At 35.1% G+C, this 25191-nt stretch overlaps 1 protein-coding gene across 2 annotated transcripts in view; it reads right to left on the reverse strand.

Moving 5' to 3' along the window:
- LOC105182034 (dual oxidase-like) overlaps window positions 1-22371 on the reverse strand; it is a 38066-nt gene extending 15695 nt beyond the window's left edge. For both annotated transcript variants that reach the window (XM_025301804.1, XM_025301805.1), the window contains exon 1: window positions 21292-22371. In XM_025301804.1, the coding sequence (XP_025157589.1) occupies window positions 21292-21388 (97 nt within the window). In that variant the 5' untranslated portion in view covers window positions 21389-22371. The remainder of the gene's footprint in view (window positions 1-21291) is intronic.
- Window positions 22372-25191: the final 2820 nt, after the last annotated feature.

The raw sequence follows: 25191 nt of genomic DNA on the forward strand, positions 1-25191 counted from the left end.
TGACTCTGAACATGGAGGCCATCCCGTCTCTTTTCTTTCGTCACCCGCCTCTCGCTTCTTGTTTCCTCCGCCCTCAACGTCATTTACCTTTTTTGTTGTGCCTGATCACAGTCGGTATGTGATAAGGTGCAAAAATGGTGCCTGCATTTTATTAGAACAAATGCTGGAAAAAGATCTTTTGTATTTACCTTGAAGGCACCATATATTTGAAGTAATCCTTAAAAGCGTATTTGAAATAAAATTGCCATCATCAACAAGTCCAAATGTGCCAATTTTTAAGCGTTTTCAAACTGCATGGTCTCAAACTGACATAGATAAATTTGAATTAGTGACTACTATTAAAAATATCTTATATTTGTTGTAGGGTGATAAACAAGAAATTCTTGCTTTTACAAGAAATAGTTTAGAAAATAAACAGCCTCGAGAAGATTATAGAGAATTTTTAGAATTGATGATGGTATTTCTTGGAAATACTTCGTCTCATGGGACTTTTTTTCGCGTTCCAGGCGCAATACATCACGCAAGATGGATGGCGAAAACTATTTATTGTTTTAAAATATTTCTGTTTCGTAACGAGTTTAGTTAAGTGAGGAAGAGAACAGCGGAATCATAGATATTTGTCTGTTTATCGTTAAAATGTATGCAAGAGCTTGGTTTACTGCACCTTCTGTTGCTGAATAATGAGTTTCAATTTCTAAAAAAGTTAAGTGATTATAAAGTAATAGATCCAGAAACATCTCGTGTTGCTTTAAATAAATTTAAAAATCATTTATGGTACTTGAACTCAGAAACCATTGCGCTTGCATTTTTTAATAATAATTTGCTACTTGAGTGTAAAAGAAAAATGGTCAAAGCTTTAGATTATGACGAAGAGAAAAATTACGAGCGTCTTAAGCGAGTCATGATTAAAGTAGAAGAAATTCCTAGTCTCGTAAAAAAGGGCTTGAGTTCTTCGTAACACCATGTACAAAAAACTTTTTTACAAGATTTAATATAAACTTAAATTTTTTGAAAATAGATCCTTTCTAGTGGTTAGAAAACGCGGATTATAGAAAAGGTTTCAAAATTATTAATAAATTAAAAATTATTAATGATGCAGCCGAGAGAGGTGTTAAATTAATGACTGAATATAATTAATGACTGAATATAACCAATTTTTAACAAAAGATGAAAAAGGAAAACAATATATATTACAAAATGTAAGCGATCATCGCCGCTGCTTTCCGAATGTGAAAAAAGAGACTATACTGCATAATTTATAACATATCTACATGTTATTTAATAAAAATTCATTAAATACCCAAGGAACACAGAACAATCAAGAAAAAGTCAAAATGACTTTATTTTGACTGAAAATAATCACGCAATTTTCGCGTGACGAAAAATTGACTCCAACATGTCAAAATATAAAAGTCAATGATGAAAAGATGACTTAACGCTAGTTTGAGAATAAATATATATATATATATATATATATAAGTTTTCTGGAAACGGTCAAAATGTCTCATAATTATTATTCACATATGTTCATCGCGCGTCGCTCATGAACGTGAAGTAACGTCTCCCCGAATAGAGGTAAAGGATACGTTCAGGAAGCACACTATCAGTGCTATTTAGCGCTACTGCATAATTCTATCATTGTTGTATATATAAAGGGCGACAAAGATGGAATGACGCGACAGCGTTAGTAGTGCGCTTCCCGAACGTACTCAACACTTTTGTGTGTAACTTCCCGCCATCCAATGTGTATCTGTGACATTGAAAGAGCTTTGTGAGAGCATTGTTATTATAAAAGAAATAATAACAGAATAATTTTCCGTAATTTTATTCTTCCGTCGATATGGATACCACAAGGTAAGTAAAGGGTTTTTAATAAGGGCGGGTCGATGTTGCAATGGAATAAAACAAGCTGTGTGTGAGGTATTAACGAAATTCTTTTTTTATTTGAAAGGCCCATGTATGCCATTATGTGTGGAATATAACATCGTTCAAATGTCCGCCGCGGCTTCTCACGGTAGCACGGATCCGAGTGGTCCAATTTTCAATGATTCTACCGCATAGATCCGGCTGAATTTGAGCGATGGCCTGAGTTATGTTGACTTTAAGGGCATCGGTCGATTGCGGCTTATTGGCATAGACCTGCGACTTCAGAAAACCCCACAAGAAAAAGTCTAGCGGGGTCAAATCGCACGATCTTGGTGGCCAATTCACGTCACCTCTGCGAGAGATAACCATATTCTCAAATCGTTCATGCAGAATGTCCATCGTGGCGTCCGCTGTGTGGCACGTAGCGCCGTTCTGCTGGAACCACATGTCGTCCACGTCCATATCTTTCAATTTGGGCCAAAAGAAATTGGTTATCATCGTTCTGTAGCGCTCACCATTGACGAAGATGGTCTCACCAACGTCGTTTTCGAAAAAGTACGGACCAATGACGCCGCCGGCCCAAAATCCGCACCAAACAGTAACTTTTTGTGGATGCATTGTTACCTGCTGTTGAACCTCGTATGGGTTGGCGTCGTGTCATATACGGCAATTATGCTTGTTAACATAGCCATTCATCCAAAAATGCGCCTCGTCGCTAAAGATGATTTTTCGGCCAAACTTGGGGTCCTCTTCCAAATGCTCCGAAGCCCAGTCAGCGAACAAACGGCGTTGTCTATGGTCATTAACTTTGAGCTCCTGGGCCAGTTGGATCTTGTACGGGTGCAGGCCCAAGTCCCGACGCAAAATTCGCCAAGTTGAAGTCTGCGAAAGGCCGAGTTCTTGTGCACGGCGAGGAATTGACTGCCTCGGGTTCTCCTGCACACTTTCACTTACACCGGCGATGTTCTCGGCCGATCTGGCGTTCCTTTGACGTACGGGTGTTGGCTGATCGTTTACCGAACCGGTCGTCTCGAATTTGGCCACCAAACGTTGGAGAGTCGACTTTGAAGGGCCACCGCGTCTGCCGTAAAATGGGCGCAACGCGCGCAACGTTTGCACTAACGAACACTCATTTTGATAATAAAGTTTTATCATTTGGACGTGCTGCTCAATCGTGTAACTTGTCATGGTGATTTGGCATCAGTGACTGAATAATAAACAACAGGTTAGACAGACATCGCCAAAACAACATGGCCGCCACAGGCTGCCAACATCGACCCGCACTAATTGAAAAATCCTGTATAATTTTATATTATTATAGGTTATTAATACATTTAGGTATTATCACAATATCAATTCGTTCATAGAACTTATATTTTCTTAATAATCAAATTGATCGCAGATTGGTAGCAAATTTGATGAGAATTTCACACGAAAATAGATAAATAAATTATACCACGTTCAGCTTGTGTTTTTGTGTGGAGTGACATAACCTAGTAACCTGGACAGTACGTGAAAATTGGCAGCAAAAACCGTATAGGTCTTGCAGTACAGTAATTCATAATGTGTGCAGTAATTCTCTCTCAAGATGTATTAGCTGGAAAGGTAGTTAGAAAAGTAAAATAACCTTTAATAAGAGCAAAACGTATGAGGCTATTCAAGGTAATTACTTTATTTTATACATAGTTGCATTGTATTTACAAATGATAATTGAAATTTGAAATCTGAAAAAGGTTTCTTTTTCAATCTGCAGTTGTGAAGTATCTCTTTGGATAATGCAATCACTATATTTCAAACGAGACAAGTTTATTGATTAATGATATATTTTTTTTGTAGCTACTATTCTACAGATGTTTGGTACAACAGTCAATCTACAGAAGCCCGAAGAATACGTAAAGCGTTAGTTTAGCACCAGTGCTCAGTGAGTGGTGTAAATACGCGACATTGTTACTATTTCACGTCATTACAGGGGCAACAGTAATATATGTTTCTAATTAATATCCTTTATTTATTTGATTTATTTAATAAAACTTAAAACAAAAATTTTTAATAATTAGCATTTGCTAATTATCAAATTTTTGCTTTAAGTTTTATCGTGAAAGTCTGTGCACTATGAAATTATTTTACTTTCCTTTGTTTTTATTGTAATTTACAGATTCTTTTTTTTTGCGCTTTCTTACTAATATAAATGACTCTTATTTGTTATATTTGTATGTAATTTCATCGTGCAATCGCAAGTTCCACAATAAACTGATTAATCACAGTAAAGTATTTCACTGTGATTGGTCGGTTTCTAGCGACTTACGAAGGTACGATGTAACCAATCGTTCTTTCAAAATAATTTTATTTTTATTTTATATGTAATATATCTTTAATATACAGAGTGTTTGATAGCTGATCATGCAGACGAAAGTTGGAGATAAATTAGGTGTAGCCGAGAAGAAAAGTCATGTACCATAATGTCAAATTGGCAATAGTTACTGAGTTATTAATTAAAACATGTGAGCCAACGAGCGCGTAGAGAGTGGAGGGCGGCCGCAGTAAGCACGTAGACATTCAATATAGGCAGAGTCAGTGAGTGGCGGTAGGCAAGCGCGCGCGGCGAGGGGCAACGTAAGCGACAAGAGGCGATCGCGCGCGACGAGGAGCGAGCGAGCTTTTTCTTTATAGCTTTTTCGTTATAGCTCGCTCGCTCCTCGTCGTTCGCGCTCGCTCGCTCTTCGTCGCGCTCGCTCGCCTCTTGTCACTTGCGCTCGCTCGCTCCTCGTCGCGCGCGCTCGCCTCTTATCGTTTACGTTGCCTCTCGCCGCGCGCACTCGCCTACCGTTACTCGCTGACTCCGCCTGCATCAAATGTCTACGTGCTTACTGCAATCGCCCTCCGCTCTCTACGCGCTCGTTAGCTCACATGTTTTAATTAATAACTCGATAACTATTGGCAATTTGACATTATGATACATGACTTTTCTTCTCGGCTACACCCAATCTATCTCCAACTTTCGTCTGCATGATAAGCTTTCAAATACCTTGTATACAGGGTGTTTGAAAGCTTATCATGCAGACGAAAGTTGGAGATAAATTGGGTGTAGCCGAGAAGAAAGTCATGTACCATAATGTCAAATTGGCAATAGTTATCAAGTTATTAATTGAAACATGTGAGCCAATGAGCGCGTAGAGAGCGCTGGGCGGCCGCTTCTTGTCGCTTGCACTCGCTCGCTCGTCGTTCGTGCTCGCTTGCTCCTCGTCGCGCGCGCTCGCCTCTTATCGCTTACCGTTGCCCCTCACCGCGCGCGCTTGCCTATCGGCGCTCGTTGACTCCGCCTATATCAAATGTCTACGTGCTTACCGCGGCCGTCCAGCGCTTCCTACGCGCTCATTGGCTCACATGTTTCAATTAATAACTCGATAACTATTGCCAATTTGACATTATGGTACATGACTTTTCTTCTCGGCTACATCCAATCTATCTCCAACTGTCGTCTGCATGATAAGCTTTCAAACACCCTGTACGTATTTATGATATGTGCTACATGTATTCATTGTAAATAATCATATATATTATAATTATATTATTATATACAATTATATAATATAATTATAAATTTAATAAACAAATTTTTGATATTTAGAGGAATCAATGTCACAATGCTGAAAAATCCTTCTTACTACATACTTATGCTAGTAGTAAGACGTTAATTTGACGTCAAGAAACAGCCAAATCTTGTAACCAAAAATCGTCATTTTGACTTTTCTGCCGTGACTAAAACATGGTGTCAAAATGACGTCATTTCGACGTCATTTTGACTTTTCTATGTTCCTTGAGTACTTTATAAAAAACGTTGAGATATTTCGTATTTTTCAACTTTTAATTTTATAAAACTGTCATGTTTATATACAGTTATGATTAAATTGATTCTATTATAAATATATACAATCTAATGAAAGTTAGAAAATCAAAGGACCGTCGGCACATGTTTCCTTTGTCCAATGTTGCTCAAATTTCACAGGAATTTGTTTTTTAGCATTTGAAACCATTTCAGGGGGATCAAGCTCAAAAATTCGAAAGTCAAAATATAAGGACCACCCTAATATGCACGCATTAGTGTTGCCATCCATTTTCAACCATAGGGATACATCAAAGAAAAAATGATGCTTCAACCACCTATGACAAAAGAAGATTTAAAATGAAAAATACGTGAAACTTGCGCTAGCGTGACCCCAGAATGATTAACAGTTCGAACATTTAATAAAGTGAAAATTGTGAAAAACTATGAAGTCTTTTATTTAATTTATGGTTTTATTGCTTTAGTTTTAATGTACGTTACCGTAAAGTTTAAATGTTTATAACTTTTGATAGAAGATTTTTTAAAGAAATATTTTAGGTAAAGTTTATTTGTTTTTTTCCGTAGAATCTAAATATATAACATTTTGTAGGTCTCATTTAAAATTACGAAGCTATCCTCTACCCCCTTCAAAGAAAAGGGGGCGGACTTTTGTTTATATAGTTTATATAGTTAGAAAGACTTCTTGGATACATAAAACTTTGTCATGAACAAGTCTTTATACGACAAATATTTTTAGAGTTTTTAGGTTGTCGCACTTTAAGTGGCACTTTAAGTGGCACTTTAAGCTATCCTGTATATATCAGATGAAGTAAAAAGAAATCCATTATTTTTCCAATAGATGGCTTTAGTTATCTGTATCTCGCGTTGTATAAGTCCGATCGGGTTCCATTAGATGGCGTTAGAAAGATGAGATTTCGTACTAAAAAAACTTTTCTGACAGTTTTGTGATTAGTTGACTCAGTTTTGTTTGAATGCGCGTCAAAGATGGACACTAGCAAAGAAAAAATACGCTATATTTTACAGTTTTTCTTCGATAAAGGCGAAAACGCAAGCCAGGCTGCCGAAAATGTGAATAGTGTTTATGGTCCTGATACTGTAACAGCCAATCACGCGCAACTTTGGTTTCGTCAATTCCGTTCCGGTAATTTCGATGTCAAAGATGCACCACGCACTGGAAGGCCAATTGTCGAAAATATCGATAAAATCATGGACATTGTCGAGTCCGACCGTCATGTAAGCACTGTTTCGATTGCCCAAGAGCTAAAAATTGCACAAAAAACCGTTTGGAACCATTTGAATAAGGCTGGATACAAAAAGAAGCTCGATGGGTGCCACACGAGTTAACGCAAAAAAACCTCATGGACCGAATTTCCATCTGCGAATCGCTGCTGAATCGCAACAAAATCGACCCATTTCTGAAGCGGTTGGTCACTAGTGATGAAAAGTGGATCACTTACGACAACGTCAAGCGAAAACGGTCGTGGTCGAATCGGGGTGAGCCGGCGGAAACGGTGGCCAAGCCAGGATTGACGGCCAGGAAGGTTTTGCTGTGTGTTTGGTGGGATTGGCAGGGAATTATCTACTATGAGCTGCTCCCCTACGGCAAAACTCTTAACTCGGAACTGTACTGTCAACAATTGGACCGTCTGAAGGAAGCAATCGCCCAGAAGCGGCCAACTTTGGCCAATAGGAGAGGAATTGTGTTCCATCAGGATAACGCCAGGTCACACACATCGATAGTGACTCGCCAGAAGCTCCGGGAGCTTGGTTGGGAGGTTCTTATGCATCCACCTTATAGTCTGGACCTGGCACCAAGTGATTACCATCTGTTCCTGTCCATGGCGAACAATTTTGCTGGTGAAAAATTCGCTTCAAGAGAGGCTTATGAAAATCGACTGTCTCAATTTTTTGCCAATAGGGACGAGGGCTTCTATGAGAGAGGCATAATGAAATTACCTTCAAAATGGCAGCAAGTTATCGAACAAAACGGCGCATATTTGACCTAAATCGGATCATTCTAACTATGGTAATTAAAGCCTTCAATTTCATGCAAAAATAATGGATTTCTTTTTACTACACCTGATATTATATATTATATATAATATATACAGGATATATAATACATACCTGTATATATTATACATATACAGAATGTCCCAAAACAATTTTTACAGAGCTCGTGAAGACGCAGACCGGCTTAAGACAAACATCAAAGTCTCATACTGTTTTACGACATTTACGATAATTATTGAGTTAATGACAAAAATCTGACGAGTAAGCGCACGTCGAGATGAATGATTAAAGAAGCGTCGCGGTCTCTCGGGCCACAGGGCAGCCCAATCAATCTAGCAACTGTCGTCGGCGTACAGCGAGACGTAGGTGCGGCGAAATAAAGTCATAGACATAATATATCTAGACTGCGTGTTCAAGGAATGGGGGTAGAGCTCACGTAGAAAAGGATGCACTCACTTTTATGCGATCTCTCTCGCATATTCTCAATGGAAGGGGAATAAGGGAGGCAGTTACAAATCTGTACGACAGTACAATCGCTGTTCTTTCATTTTTTTTCCGATATAGTGATGAATCCAAATCACCATGTCTTCGGCTTATCCCGAGGTACAGCTGCTGTACATATTTTTCGAAATTTTTAGGAGTTTCCAAACTTTGTAAACCCTGTATATACAGAGTGTATAAAAAGTACCGAGACAGCGAAATATCTCGAAAACTAAGCATTTTAGAAAAAAGGTTTTAGACAAAAGTTATATAGCTTCAAGGAGGACATAAAACAACTATATCATTTTGTTTACAGATGGCACCACTTTCGAGATATTCACTGATCATTATTTTTCTTAAATGAAAACCCCATTTTTTATTATACGTATTATCTTTTTCTACCAATTAATTCTAACAACTTCTGTCTGAAATATTTTTATACATCCTTTATACACAATGGGAATCATAAATATGTAATCAAAATCAAAATGGTAATATTGATGATTCAATTTGTTTCTCATTAGTTCTTTGAAAATTCTTTTACCAATAGAATTCGCTGTGGTTTAAAAATAATGTAGCCAACAATATAAAAAAAATTTTATATATTGTTATACCAAATACGAAAGTCTATTTGTGAAGAAAACTTTAATATTATTTAAAATTAATAATTTCAAAAATAAGTAATCTTTATTATTTCGTTCTTGTTTTCGAGTTAGGATTATTCTAAAGATAAATATAGTCAAAATAAATATATTTTATTTAACTACTCTTTTTCTAAACTTATAATTTCCTATATAATTTGATAATCATATTATCAAAAAATGCCTAAAACAAAGGAACTTCTGGAGGTTATTCGAATTATTATTGTAGTTGATTACGAAGCCAAAAAATCTATTGGAACTATTGCCAAATATCGTAAGCTTCCATTTGAAAATGTATGCAAAATCCTTAAGAAGATGGACCTATTGCGATAAATCTTCACAGATTGGGACAAAATAGATGTATGACATCTCGCGAAAATCGTATTATCAACTTCTAAACAATCGTTAATTTCAATGTTTCTGCATATATTATTCAGGAATCAACATTCTCAATGCATTATGTTATGGCATTGCTTCTTACATACAGGGTTTAATAATTTGAAAGAGATCAGTGGCAGGATAAACAGATTTTATTATCGCAATATTTTAAAAAACAATTTGCGAATATCCATTCAAAATATATATCTCGGAAACGATTTTATTTTTAACATGATAATGACTCTAAGCATTCCTTATCTATTGTCAAAAAATTTCTTCAAAAGAATGACATTAATATTCTTAACGTTCATAAATAACCTCTTCATAGTCCAAATCTTAATCTTAAAGAATACTTATGGGATTGGACTGTAGTGTGCTAAAATTGAAATGAAAATAATCGAAACAAGAAAATATTAAAGTATAAAGCTACGCTATTTGAAGAATGGATTAAAGCTGAGCCAGGTATTTTAGCAATACTAATCGACTTTATGCTACAACGTCTAGAAGCCGTAATAAAGGCAAAGGAAGATCCAACATATTACTAATTATATTACAATTAATATCAAGGTATTATTTTTCTTTATATTTTGACATTCTGACGATTTATTTATGCAAAGTAATAAAATAATTTCTAATAACATAATCATATAAGTAAACTTGCAATTTTTGTTAATTATTAAATGTACTATATATTTTTATTCTGGTACTTTTTAATTATATGTTAAATCAAACAAATGTATCAATTACATTTAATAAATTTCATAATTTATAAAATTTTAACAGTGACAGTTTATTTTCTCCTTGTAACTTTTTAGTAACATGTTACTTACACGTCTTATTTCTATTATATGATTTATATCATTTGAATTGGAAATTATAATTATAATTAACGTGTCAGGGTTGGGAAATAACGCGTTACTTGTAACGCCGTTACTGATATCGTTACTTTTTTGAGTAACGATTAGGTAACGCCGTTACTTTTTGGTGTCAGTAACGAAAAAGTAACGGCGATATATTTTTTTTGTAACGAGTAATAAAACGTCCGTTACTTTAATCGTTACTTTTTAATTTTTATAAAATTAAACTTAATTGTATTTAATTTCTATGCATTTTTTGTTTTATGCTGAATGTAATGAGAACCAATAAAGATGGACTCATATATTGTCATCCATTGGCCGTAGCTATACAGAAAGGTTTAAAAGAAAGGTAAGTTGGTGTAATTTGGTTAATACATATGTTCATCAAACAACATTCATCTGATCAAAAAGAAAAATCAATATGTTCATATTTAATTTTATTGATTTAACTTTAGGTTTTGTACTACACTCGAAAAAGAAGAATTGATAATTGCCAGCTGTTTGCATCCCAAATTGAGTTGGTTAGCTGAAGATAAGTGAAAACTTGCGCAAACGTATTTAGAAGATTTATAAGGAATTCCTTCAATTAAAAATTTTTTTGATGTCTGATAAGCACAATAATAACAATGACTTTTTAAATTTTAAATAGCAAACATCAAATGAGAAATCTGCCTATGATGAATGGCAAAGATTTTTAAAGTCAACAGGCACTAATGTCCAAATATTAAATTCATATCCATTAATTAAGAAACTTTTCATTAAGTACAATACTTAATAACATAAAATAATAAAAATATTTAAATAAATATATATATACATTTCTAATCTTCTTATGTCCGATTTATATCTTGTCTTAGCACCTTTCTTATAATCCTGGATTTACAAAAGTAATGGAAAGTAACGAAATAAAATATCGTTACTTTCAAGTAACGGTAACGCGTTATTTTTTAAGATCAGTAACGAGTAACGGTAATGAGTTACTTTTTACCGAAAGTAATGGTAACGGTAACGAGTTACTTTTAAGTTACTTTTAAAAAGTAACTTTCCCAACCCTGGTGTATATTATATGTAACAGAAATTATATACCATGTTACATTTTGTTACATTACAGCATTGTAATAGTTATTATACAGGATGTCCGGTAATTAGATGTCAACCCGAAGTGTGAAGGTAGATTGGGTTAAGACGAACATAAAAGTCCCCTATCGTTTTGCGAAATTCTCGATAATTATTGAGTTATTAATTATAGGAATCTGACGGATGAGCGCGCGCTGAGATGGATGATTGGAGAAGTGCCGCAGCCTTTTAAGTTACAACGCGCTCCAGTCGACCCAGTAACTGTTAGCGGCATGCGGCGAGACGTAGGTGCGGCGAAATAAAACACCAATAGTGGTGCGTTGTCCTTCCCTCCGCTGCGCATCGGCAATAGTTTCTGGATAGACTGGGTCGCGCTATGACCTGAACAGCTGCAACGTTTCTCCAATCATTTATGTCGGCACGCTCCCACTCCTTAGATTTCTGTCATTAATAACTCGATAATTATTGCAAATCTCGTAAAACGGTATAGGATTTTTATATTTGTCTTAACCCAATCTACCTTCACACTTCGGGTTGGCAACTTATAATGAATCATCCTGTATACGTATATCAATAGTCAAATATTAGGTGTACAAATAAGTTTTAAAGCGTTCTTAAGACAATGCAAAACATATTTGAGAGAAAAGAAGAATATATTTATTAATCAAAATATGCGCCACCATTATCTATCACCTTCTGTCATTGGTCAGGCAGCTAGCGGATTCCAGCAGTAAAGAAGTATTCGTCGTGCGATACGATGAAGTCGTCAATCCATTTTTGCAGTTCGTCAAATGTCCGGAAGTGAACTGAAGATAAAGCATTTTGTATGGATCGGAACAAGTGATGGTTTGAAGGGGCTATGTCGGGACTATACGCCGGGTGCTCCAAAACTTCCCAGGCAAACGTCAATAACCTTTCCTTGACCGATTTCGCAACATCCGGTCTGGCGTTATCATGGAGCAATTTAAGAGTGCAATCCTTTGCCAATAAATGGACGTTTTCGACTGATTTCCTCATTGCAGCAATTGTTGCTTGTAGCGATTAACAGTAACAGTTTTACCCGATTGCAAGAGATAATGCAACAACCCTTGATATCCTACCAGATGCATAACAAAATTTTCTTCAAGTGAATATTGCGCTTCGGTGTTGATGTCGTTGCTTGACCGGGATCTATCCAGTGTTTTTAGCGTTTGGGATTATCAAATCATATTCACTTCTCATCGCCTGTCATAATTTTTCACAGAAAAGACTTCCTACATTGTTTGTTTAACAGATTCAAATACTTCATGACGCTCATCTTTATTCCTCTGACTTAGTTCATGTGGCACCCATTTTCCTTCTTTGTGAATCTTTTCCATTGCGTGCAGACGATTAGAAATAGTTTGTTTAGTTACTTCCACTTGTTCAGCAAGTTCTTTTTGCGTTTGCGTGGAGTCTTCATCCAGTAATGCTTGCAATTACTCATGTTCAACCTTCTGCGGGGCGCCGCTACGATCACTAACCTCAAAATCATTAGCTTTAAACCACCTGAACCAAAATTCACACGTGCTTTTCGATACAGTATTCTCCCAAGAACAGAACATATCGATGTACATGCTTTTGCATTTTTCCCTTGGTGAAATTCGTAACGAATGCAGTGACAAATAAATGTTTTGTCACTTGCCATCTTTCACCTATTAATGTTTAAGAACGTTTGAATCCTGAGCCAACTTCTGCGTCGTGTTTATTACTCTGGACCTGTTACAGTCACGTGACGAAACCGCGGGAGAATTTTCGATTTGTAAACCAGCAGTATACGTCATACAAAAAACTCTTTAAAACTTATTTGTACACCTAATATATCTCTGGTGACGAAATGCTGGCGCAGTCCCTCTAGCACCCCACTACGATCCACCTGAAAAACACCCCAGGGGGGTTTTAGCCGGTAAGAGTCCGGCATAAACCCATAGATATAGGAATATAGAGATGGAGCGTAAGCTCGGGGGGATGAAGCCATTGCGGGGAGGGTGACGAGGTAAAGTATGAGCACTTTTCATTAGTTGTTATTGTACGCATGCGTGTAGCATATATAAACAGAGAAACATTGTGAAGAGGTTATAGGAAGTGAAACACAGCAGTGTTGATAAGAAATAAAATTAGATTTGTTATTACAAGAAATAATTATAAGCTTGCCTAATAGGTAATAGCCTAGATAATATAAGATATTCAAAAATCGTCTACCATAATATATCCAATGACGAACATAAGTAAAGAGTAAAGAATATCCTAAAATATCCTAAGAGTATCCTAAGATATCTTAAGTGTGTCTAAGACAATATTAGGGATAATTTGTGGTATCTGGGTGCAATGAATTATTTTTAAAAAGCAATTTTTTTAACCCTGAATGTGTGTATGTATGTGTTTATAAAGTCATATATTTAATAAAATTGTATTATTTAAAGGTATGTAAATAATGTAATGTATGTTTATCGGGCCTTGTAAGAATATACATTAAAATGTGTTGTATTCAGCGCCACTGTGCCTGTGCATCATTTCATCCAATGAAAAATGCTCACACTTTACCTCGTCGCTCCTCCCTCAGTGGCTTCACCTCCCTTGTCTAAGTACTGATTTCACGCTCCATCTCTATATTCCTATATCTATGCATAAACCCCGCCCCTCCCCAAAAGGGCAGGGGTATTCATGAAGATTTCCCCTCGTAATAAAAAAAGAAAAAATTTAAATATTAGGTGCGCAACTAAGTTCCCGCTGTTTTTCAAGAGATGGCTCCAGTAGTAAGTGCTGGTCGATTGTGACATAACCAAAACGTCATGAACCAAGCTTAGACATATGGTAAACAAACCGCTTTGACACATTAGTGATTTTGTTTTTGCGTCATATACTTTTGGTTGTGTGAAAATGTCTGATTTTGTGCCAAATAATCGTCATTTGCGGGAAGTGTTGCTTTTCTTCTTTCATTCGAAGAAAACGGCGGCTGAAGCGCATCGAGAATTCCAAAAAGTTTACGGAGATGCTGCTCTAAGTGAAACAACGTGCCGTGATTGGTTCCGTCGCTTCAAAGACGGTGATTTCGATGTTGACGACCGTTCGCGTGAAGGAAGACCAAAAATCTTCGAAGACGCTGAATTGGAGGCATTGCTCGATGAGGATCCGTGCCAAACGCAAAAAGAGCTTGCTTCAGCATTAGGAGTTACCCGCCAAGCCATTTCCAAGCGATTGCATGCGTTGGGAATGATTCAAAAACAAGGAACTTGAGTTCCTTATGATTTGAAGCCAAGAGACGTTGAGCGTCGTTTTTCGCCTGTGAACAACTGCTCCAGCGGCAAAAAAGGAAGGGTTTTCTTCATCGCATCGTTACGGGTGATGAAAAATGGATTCATTACAGCAACCCAAAGAGAACAAAATCATGGGGACTGCCCGGTCATGCTTCTACGTCGTCGGCTCGGCCGAATATTCACGCTGCGAAGGTTTTGCTGTGTATTTGGTGGGACCAGGGCGGTGTTATTTATTATGAGCTGTTGAAACCGAACGAAACCATCACTGAGGAACGGTATCGAACTCAATTGATGCGATTGAGCCGAGCACTGCGCGAAAATACGAGCAGAGGCACGAAAAAGTGATTCTACAGCATGACAACGCTCGGCCTCACGTTGCCAAACCCGTTAAAACCTACTTAGAAACACTCAAATGGGAAGTCCTACCCCACCCGCCATATTCCCCAGATATTGCGCCGTCCGATTATTACTTGTTCCGTTCGATGGCACATGGTCTGGCTAATCAGCAGTTCCGCTCATATGAAGACATCTCAAAATGGCTTGATTCGTGGATAGCCTCAAAAGGCGAACACTTCTACCGTGACGGTATTCGAGCTCTGCCAGAAAGATGGGAAAAAGTTGTTGCTAGCGATGGGCAATATTTTGAATGATTCATTTGTAACCATTTTTTCACAATAAAGTTGCATTTTCATCAAAAAAACAGCGAGAACTTAGTTGCGCACCTAATACATTTTAATATTTATTTATTAGAATGTCCTACAATTTTGAACTTTATGCACATATACATACAAGATCAAATATTTTGTAACTCAGATTATATATAAATTTAATTAATCCTGTCTAAATAGTGGAGAATATTTATGCGTTCACTATTTTGATCGTTCCTTTGTTTCTGAAATATAATGGCAGATAAATCGATACAAAAAGTTTTTTAGATTGCAATGCAAATGTGCCAAAAAAATAATAAAATAGTTAAATTTTTGCTGCAGCATAAATAAATACCACTTGTAGAGAATTTTGGCATACCCCATTTTTCAGTTAAAAGTGCACGCTGCTATTGGAAATATCTATTATATTTACTAATTTGCATATTTTTACGCAATGGTCATCCAATATGATCTAGTGCAAAGCTCGGCAAAATGTGCACGCGACGGCCGATTTTCGACTATCTCCGCCAACCGCTATTCCCTTTACCTCGCCGCTCCGCGCGCTACCCACAAGCCGCTCGAGTCTCAAGAGCGTGTTTCCAATAGTTTTCCACGTCACCCATGAAGTACTATTGTTAACGCGTTTTTTTTTTTAAGTGGAATCCCCAGTAAGCCTAATCCACTGATGACTGTAACAACCCGTAATTAATTGAACAGAAGTGAAATAAAATATGTTAAATGAAGAATATTCAATTCGATTTTCGGCGTCTTTTATTGGTAAGAGTGGAAACGTCAATTTGGATATTGCATGTAACGAGTCGCATAAAACGTGGTAAGGAATCGTCGCTTAAAGAAGAACATTTTTCATTTTTTATAAATTTCGTTTTTGAAAAATGAAGAGGTCTACTGGGGATACCACTTAAAAAAAAAACGCGTCAACAATAGTACCTCATGGGTGACGTGAAAACTATTGGAAACACGCTCCTGAGGTTCGAACGGCTTGTAGGCAGCGCGCGGAGCGGCGAGGTGAAGGGAATAGCGGTGGGCGGAGATAGTCGAAAATCGGCCGTCGCGTGCATATTTTGCCGAGCTCTGATCTAGTGGATATTTTCAATAATTTCCAAAATAATATTTGTTTTTAGATATTCACTGCGCAATTCACTATTTACGTTCATATGATTACATTCCAACTCATCACCCTGATTCTCAATTATTGAAAATGAAGTAGACTCCGAAAGTGTCGAATTTCATTCTACTCGAATCTAACTTTGATTTCGGTTGATGTTAACACTTAAATAAAAGTATATTTTCTAACTATCCTTGTACGTAACTTTCAATTTTCTCTATTTCTTTAACATGATTCATAACGCTCACATTAGCACACTGTTAAACTATAAATAATCAACATCGTACCATACTACAATATATAATATAATATAAAGCAGAGTTTTGAAATATGCCATGAAATGAAAAATTTGAAATATGCCATTGAAATGAAAAATTAAAAAAAATTTATGACAGATTTTCGTAGTAGCCGACGCAATTTTTTTAATAATTCTCATATCGCACAAACACACACACACACATACATGTGCACACACACGTACGCGTGCACACACACGTATGCACATACTACGCAACATATACGTAAATGTGTGTACCATATATATAGTTTATTTTCCAATTAATATTTACTAAAGTATAAGAAATATTTATTTATAATTTTAATTCCTCGTTTTTAAATCCATCTATATTAAATACATTTTAATATTAAAATCTATTTTTCCAAATTTATTAAATTAATTTAATTAATCTTATTTTTAACTTTATTATTTATTTAAACTTGTTAAATTGAAAAGTTTGCTATTTCAAATATTAAAGTATTAAAATATTAATATAAATAAATATATTTTTTATAATAAAAATAAAATAATGTATATCTTTATTGAAGAAAAAATTTATGAAATATGTTTAATTGTATTATGATAAATAAGTTATATATATTTATTTAAAAAAAATTGAATAAATCTTTATATTGTTATGTCTGCGCGGTGTATGACAGCGTCTGTTTCAAATCTCGGTCGAGTCAGCTATTATAATCCGGTCAGCTGTTTTCTGGAAAATCGATACCAATCCTTCGAACTGAAGAACGATCTCTTTGACTACGTCTCAATAATAATTGAGAGAGACGCACACGAAGCGCAACAATATAAATAAAATCTTTATATAAACTTTTATATTGATAAATGTTGCAATTTTTATTAAACTTACCTTTTTTATTTGATTTCCGAGTTTATGCCGTATTTAACTTGAATTTGTTTTGAACATTTTGTGAACATTCTAATATACTCTTCGAAGGAAAGAAACAATCAAAAACAGCTCCTCCCCCTAAATAAGTGAATTGAAATGTTTACGGAACGTCGCAAACAATTCTTAAACGCAGCACATACACATACGTGCGCGCGCACGCACAAAGTAGACAACCGATTAAATATTTTTCTATATCGTGAAAGAGTCTGAAATATCAGAATCTTAATCTTAATATATACAGGGTGTCCCATTTTAACTTTCGCATTTAACTTACGCATTAAAAAATCTTGAAAACTATGAAAGATATTAAAAAAAGCTAAAACACGTGTTCCATGATTTCGAAGGGGAAAGAGAATGGCATTATCAGTTTTTTATTTGGAGGTCATTTTCAAGGTTGAAGTTGAAGGTTTCAAGTTGAAGGTCAACTTAATTTTTTTAAATAGAAAGCCCAATTTTTTATTATATTTTCTTTTTCTATCAATTAATTTTAACAACTTTTGTCTGAAATATTTTTCATTTGCCTAATATTTTTTTAAATATTTAAGGAAAACTTGGTAACTTTTTCAACATTAAACTTACGATATCTCACTAACTATTCGTCGAAAGAAAATATAGTATTAGACATTTTTATTTTATTTACTATCAAGAATATATTACTATAATAGTGCCTTAACTTTTATTAATTTAATAATTTTGAAATTTCCAAAGGTCGATAAGTAATTATAATAATAAATAATAAATAATAATAAATAATTAATAATTAATAAATTATTTATATAATAAATAAATAAAATTAATAAATAATTTAATGCGAAAGTTAAAATGGGATATCCTGTATATATATACCAAGTTTCCAAAAGTAACGGACCCTCCATCTCAGAATCTATGCATTACAGGAAAAAATGACTCGAACAAAAGTTTTAGGATTCATAAAGTTCTGTTTTTTTGACCTCAAATTTGACCTTAACTTCGACCTTGAATGTCATTTGAAGGTCAACTTGCGTTTTTTAAATAGGAAATCCAATTTTTATTACACTGTTTTTTTCTACCAATCAATTTGAACAACTTTTGTCTAAAATATTTTTCTATTTGACTAATATTCTTTTAGATATTTAAGGAAAACTCTGTAACTTTTTCAATATTTAACTTACGATATCTTGTTAACTATTTGTCTGAAGAAAAAGTGGTATTAGACTTTCTTGCTTTATTTAGTCTCAAGAATATATTGTTACAATAGTACCCTGAGTTTTGTTAATTTGATGATTTTGAAATTTTCAGAAGTCGGTAAGTGTGAAAGTAAATTGAGTTAAGACAAACATAAAAGTTCCATACCGTTTTGCGAAATTTTCAATAATTATCAAGTTATTAATGATAAATCTGAGGAGTGAAAGCGCGCCGACACAGATGATTGGGAAAGCGTTGCAGCTGCTCAGGCCACAGCGCGGCTCAGTCGATTCAGAAACTGTCGCCGGTGTGCGGCGAGGAGAAAGACAACTCGCTGCTATTTGTTGTTTTATCTCAGAATATATTACTATAATAATGCCCTAACTTTTGTTAACTTATCGATTTTTGGAAATTTCAAAATTATTAACCCGAGAGGCTACGACGCTTCTCCAATCATTTATCTCAGCGCGCGCTCATTCGTCAGATTTCTGTAATTAATAACTCGATAATTATTGCGAATCTCGCAAAACAGTTGGGACCTTTATGTTTGTCTTAACCTAATCTACCTTCACTCTTCGGGTTGGCAACTAATTACCGAACAACCTGTATATTATCAAGATCATTACTCTGAGTAATATTTAAAAAGTTTTAATCGTCGTGAATTGTTTATGAAAAAGTTTTAAGAAAAATGTGAAAGACATGAAGTACAGTCTGTAAAGTAAAAGCGTGTACGACATAAATGGCAGTTGGCTTCAAATATCGTCCTAGTTTTTTTGTGACCCGATAGATGAAATCTTTGTCGTGAATGCTTTGTCACAAAAGATTCAGTTGGCGTCTAACTCTAACCTGAGAAACGCGTTAACCGCCATGAGTGCCGCATCGCGCTACGAGGCTGTGTTCCTTTGTTCCCACCCCAAAGGACCAAAAATGTCATATGCAATGGCTGCTAAATACATGGGAAAGTCAAAATCGTTCGTCGCTAAGTGCGTTCAGCAATATAAGAAGATAAAAAATGTCGATGACTTGCCAGAACGTGGCTCGATAGGCAAAGTGACGCCGAATATGGAAAAAAATTGTGAATTTGTTTAAGCGGAACCCGACCTTAATACTTAAAATTTATGAGAAATGTTTGTTGCCGACTACTGAACATTGCTTCATAAAAAAAAACAAGGACAGGATCTTACAAGAAGACAACGACCCAAAACACCGGAGCAAGCTTTGCACCGAGTGAAAAGAGCAGTCTGGCATCGTCACACTTGATTGGCCATCGCAGTCGCCAGATGCAAATCCCGTTGAAAATGTGTGGGCATATCTCAAACACAAGCTTCGAGGAAAAAGAGTGTGCACTTTGAAGCAGCTGACACGACAAATTCGTCTCATTTGGAGGTCTTTACTGAACGAATACGCAGTCAACTTAGTGGAAAGTATGCCTCGGAGATGCCAGGCAATTATCAATGCCGGTGGTGACTGGACTCATTATTAATGGTATAGCATTTTTCTTCTCATGGAGTACAACAAATCCATGTATTTAAAAATCATTAAAAATAAATTTTTCTACACATTAACCTGTACACGCTTTTACTTTACAGACTGTACACTCTAGCATTGAACATAATTTCATATATAGAGGTAATGTAGAAGTATGTAGTATAAATGTGAAGAAATTTACCTAACCTAATCTATATAACTTAACCTAATAAACTAAATTCATTTCTTACAATAATATCACAAATATATCCTTTATATTTTTATATATTCTACTGAGACAATATATGTTAATATTAGTGATATAGAGTAAGTTAAATTAGATTTTATTTAGTGGGAGGCTTTGCTTACATGCTATTTCTGCATAAAAATATAGCTTTTAGTGCTGAAGTTAATTATTATCTTCTTTAAACTTATATATTTTTACTGATAATGTTTTAATCCCAATTTAGAACATTTTAATATGAACTCAGCAAACACAATATTACATATAACGTGCATGTTAGTTGTAATTTCCTACTCAACAATATAACTGTTATATAACACATGTGTTATATAACACATAATATTGTACGTAATATTGTGTTTGCTGGGAAGGTTCATTAAAAATTGTTCAAAATTTAAAAAATGATAATATTAATATAGTTAATATATTAAATTTTAGACAAAAATATATATTTATACAAACTTTTAAAAATATGTAAGTTGTAAAAGAGTCAAGTTTTAATGGTCACCGCTATATAGTATTTATTTTTTCAACAAAATTCATTTCTTAACGGAAATATAACTAATCGCATAGAAGCGCTTAAATACAAGTAGTCATCAGTGATAAGCAGTTTCGTTTCCATTCAAAATATTCGATAATGTTCTGAGAAAAATTAATGAAAAATAAATAAAAGTTTAAGTTTAGTTTTATTGTTATTGTACTCTTCATTTACTATTTTACGATTAAAAACAATTATACTCAAATAAAGTAAATATATAAGTAAATATTTTTGTCATAACCTTTCTTTTTTATTTAGAAATATGTATCTTTCACTGCGGAATAATATTTACTTCATATAAAAAAGAGCAATGGTCTAAAATAAAATAAGAATTATTTTCTTATATAAATATATAAAATAACTATTTACTTAAATTAAATATCATTTCATTATATCAAGCAGATTTTTCTAAAATGCACGAGCTATCGTCGGATATGGCGTCCTATGTTTCAACAAAATTTCGAACTTCTTTGAATTCGATTGCACCTACCAATCTCAGAAGGTAACATGATCCAACAAAATGCCATCCAAATAATCGTGCAGCGTTGCGGAGCGATGCCCCAGATCGGGCATCGTCGCTGTGTCATCTCGTCACTCAGTTTCGCCGGATCCACGCCCGTGCATTTCTCGTGCCACTCACAGTACACGCTTATTTCTTTTCGCTTCTCAAGCCTCACACGATGATCTCTCTTCCTCTCTTCCCCTTACTCTTCTACCTCACTCTCGGTCTTCCTCTCTCTCTCCCTCTCCCTCTCCCACCCTTTCTCTCTCTTTGTCCCCCTCACCTCTCTCTCTCTCTCTCTCTTTCTCTATCACCACACATACAACACGCGCGCACGCGCATACACACACACACATCACGCGCGCGCGCGTGTGTCAGCAGCATCCGCGAGGACACATTATTAATAACGATGTCTCCGCTTGCTATTTCGCTTGTCTTACTCGTCGTAGATGACACGAAAATGCACTGCCTCAACAATCGTTTATAGAAATATTCGAATTTGTCAAACGCGGACTTGTTAACAAGTTGTCGAAGTTAAATAATGCACTGCTTGTCGATATCAAGGAAACATCCGTCTGAATCAGTGTCGGAGAAACGAAGAAGAATATAATTTATAATATTCTTCGTGATATATATTATATGAGATATGAAATGAATTTCACCGTATGATTTTTTAGTCGTATTTATGGTCACGTGCGCAGATATAAATGCAGACAAACGAATGAGAAAAAATATGGGAGAACTACACTCTCGCACACGGCATACACTTCGTATCTTTTCCAGAATGCGATTACCGTTTTCTTTTCTTTGAGAAAACGAACGAAGGAACTTTTACTCAGGCGTATTGCTGACTCTTCGAACACAAGTCTAACTATGCAGCTGTTCCAAGCTTCCACTACCACATAGCCGCTCTTGGTTGCGCGGTGAAAGTCGCTGGCCTATTTGTTTCGTTACTACGAATGCGCACACCTTCGTCTGCCTTTTCCATGCCTTCCACTAACTCCTGTTTTTTTTCTGCCCCCTCTTCTCACTCACTCACTCACTCACTCACTCACTCACTCATTCACTCTCTCTCTCTTTCTCTCTCTCTCTCTCTCTCTCTCTCTCTCTCTCTCTCTCTCTCTCTCTCTCTCTCTCTCTCTTTCTCTCCCCCCTCTCTCTCTTTGTTTCTCTTATTTGTCTCTGATTATATAGGGTAGTCCACATAAAATGTGAAAACCCAAAAACTCTAAAAACATTTGTCGTATCAAAAAATTGTTCCTGACAAAGTTTCATATACGAGAGATCTTTCTAACTACGTATATGAACAGAAGTTTACTCTTACTCTACTTTGGATAGGGAGGAGAAGGAGGATGGGGAGTAACTTCGTAATTTCAAGTGAGACTTCTAAAATGTTATACCTATAAATGTTAGACCTATAAAATGTTACATATTTGGATTCCACAGGAAGAAACATGTAAACTTTATCTGGAACTTTATCTGGAACATTTCTTTAAAAAATGCTTCTATCAAAAGTTATAAACATTTAAACTTTACAGTAAAGTACATTGAAACTAAAGCAATAAAACCATAAATTAAATAAAAGACTTTCAGCTTTTCACATTTTTCACTTTATTAAATGTTCAAACTATTGATCACTCACATTTAAACTTGTTAAACACTTATTAATTCTTTTTACAAAATTTTGTTTAACTCTAAACAACATTTCAGTGGTCTCGCTAGCGCAAGTTTCACATATTCTTCGTCTTAAATCTTTCAGAATTAGCATCCGCGTCAAATCGAGCCATGCTTTTCAAAAGTGATAACATGAAAACTAACTTAAAACTGACTAAATGACTAAATGTACATAAACTTGTATTTCTTTTCCGATGAATGTGTATAAAGGATATTATACTTCTAACAAAAAAGAGACCTTGATACTAATAGGGAAAACATTAACACAAAGTGCATATGCACGCACTAGCGTTGCCATCCATTTTCAATCATGGGGATATATCAAAGAAAAAATTATGTTTCAATCACCTATGACAAAAGAAGATTTAAAATGAAAAATACGTGAAACTTGCGCTAGCGTGACCCCAGAATGATCAACAGTTCGAACATTTAATAAAGTGAAAAATGTGAAAAAGCATGAAATCTTTTATTTAATTTATAATTAAATAAAAGATTGTTTTAATTTCAACCATTTTTACCATTTTACCATAAAGTATTTTACCATAAAGTATTTTACCATAAAGTTTCAATATTTATAACTTTTGATAGAAGTATTTTTTAAAGAAATGTTTCAGATAAAGTTTATTTGTATCTTTCCGTAGAATCTAAATATATAACATTTTGTAGGTCTCATTTGAAATTACGAAATTACCCTCCACTCCTTTTCAGAGGAAAGCGGGGGCGGATTTTTGTTTATATAGTTAGAAAGACCTCTTGGATACATAAAACTTTGTCATGAGCAATTTTTTATACAACAAATATTTTTAGAGTTTCTGGGTTATCCCGCTTTACATGGGCTACTTTGTATGTCATCACGATATAATTGGAACATATATACAGAGCGTCATAGACCACCCATATCACCCACTTTTTTTATAAACGCGATATTTTAGGGAAAAATGTTTCAGATAGAATTTGTATGGTTTCAAAGAGGACATATAACAACTATATCATGTTGTTTACATATGGGACCACTTTCGAGATATTCACTGATCGTTACTTTTCTTAAATAGAAATTCTAATTTTTTATTATATCATTTTTTTCTACGAATTAATTTTAACAACTTTTGCCTGAAACTTTTCTATTTGCCTAATATTTTTTTAGATATTTAAGAAAAACTCCGTAACTTTTTCAATATTTAACTTATGATATCTCGCTAACTGTTTGTCGGGAGAAAAAATAGTACTAGACTTTTTTATTCTATTTGGTCTCAAGAATATATTGTTACAATAATGCCCTAACTTTTGTTAATTTATGGGATACTTTTGAGAATTTCAAAGTCATCAAATTAACAAAAGTCAGGGCGCTATTATAACAATACCCAGCAAATACAATATTACATGTAACGTGCATGTTAGTTGTAATTTCCTACTCAACAATATAACTGTTATACAAGGTGCACGATTTATCTGAAGACATTGAAATATCTCGAGAACTATGCATTGGATAAAAAAAAGTGTTTAATGAAAGTTGTTAGTCTCGAAGGGGGACATCCAATGATACCAAACTCGACCTCCCACCCCACCCCCTGGGGGTGGGGGTTGGGGGCAACTTTGAAATCTGAAATGGAAACCTCCATTTTTTATTACAGATACGGATTCTACGCCACAAAATACGTAAATTTTGTCCGAAACTTTTTTTTTTATTTGTGATAGATGGCGCTGTAACCGCAAAAAATTATATTTTCCGCAATTCTCCAGAAATGATCATTGGATTGAGAAATAAAAAATACCTGTTCAATATTTTTAAAGAACATAATAAAAGTTATCCCCCCCATCCTCTCGGGGTAGGGTGGGTGATAACGTTCAAATCTCAAGTTGGGACTCACATTTTTCATTACAGAATTAGATTGTACGTGAAATTTTTATTGAAACAATTTTTTTCATTCGTGATAGATAGCGTTGAATTTTTCCGAGAAACTACTTTTAATATTACACAGGAACAACGACGAGGACGTAGTAGTTTTATGTTCCCTTCGGGTGCTTATTTAATGTGAGTCCCCTTGCCTCTCACTGTTCAATTAATTATAGAGTAAGTGTTCGAAATTTTTACCTTCAACTTCAATACACTTATTGATCCTTTTTTCAAATGACTGTACACAGGATAGAAGCATGTCTGCGGGAGTTTCAGCGCAAGCGTTTCTTATGCGTTCTACCATGTTTTCACGAGTTGTT

This window comes from Harpegnathos saltator, unplaced genomic scaffold, assembly GCF_003227715.2.
Source record: "Harpegnathos saltator strain DR-91 unplaced genomic scaffold, Hsal_v8.6 scaffold45, whole genome shotgun sequence".
Lineage (NCBI taxonomy): Eukaryota > Metazoa > Arthropoda > Insecta > Hymenoptera > Formicidae > Harpegnathos > Harpegnathos saltator.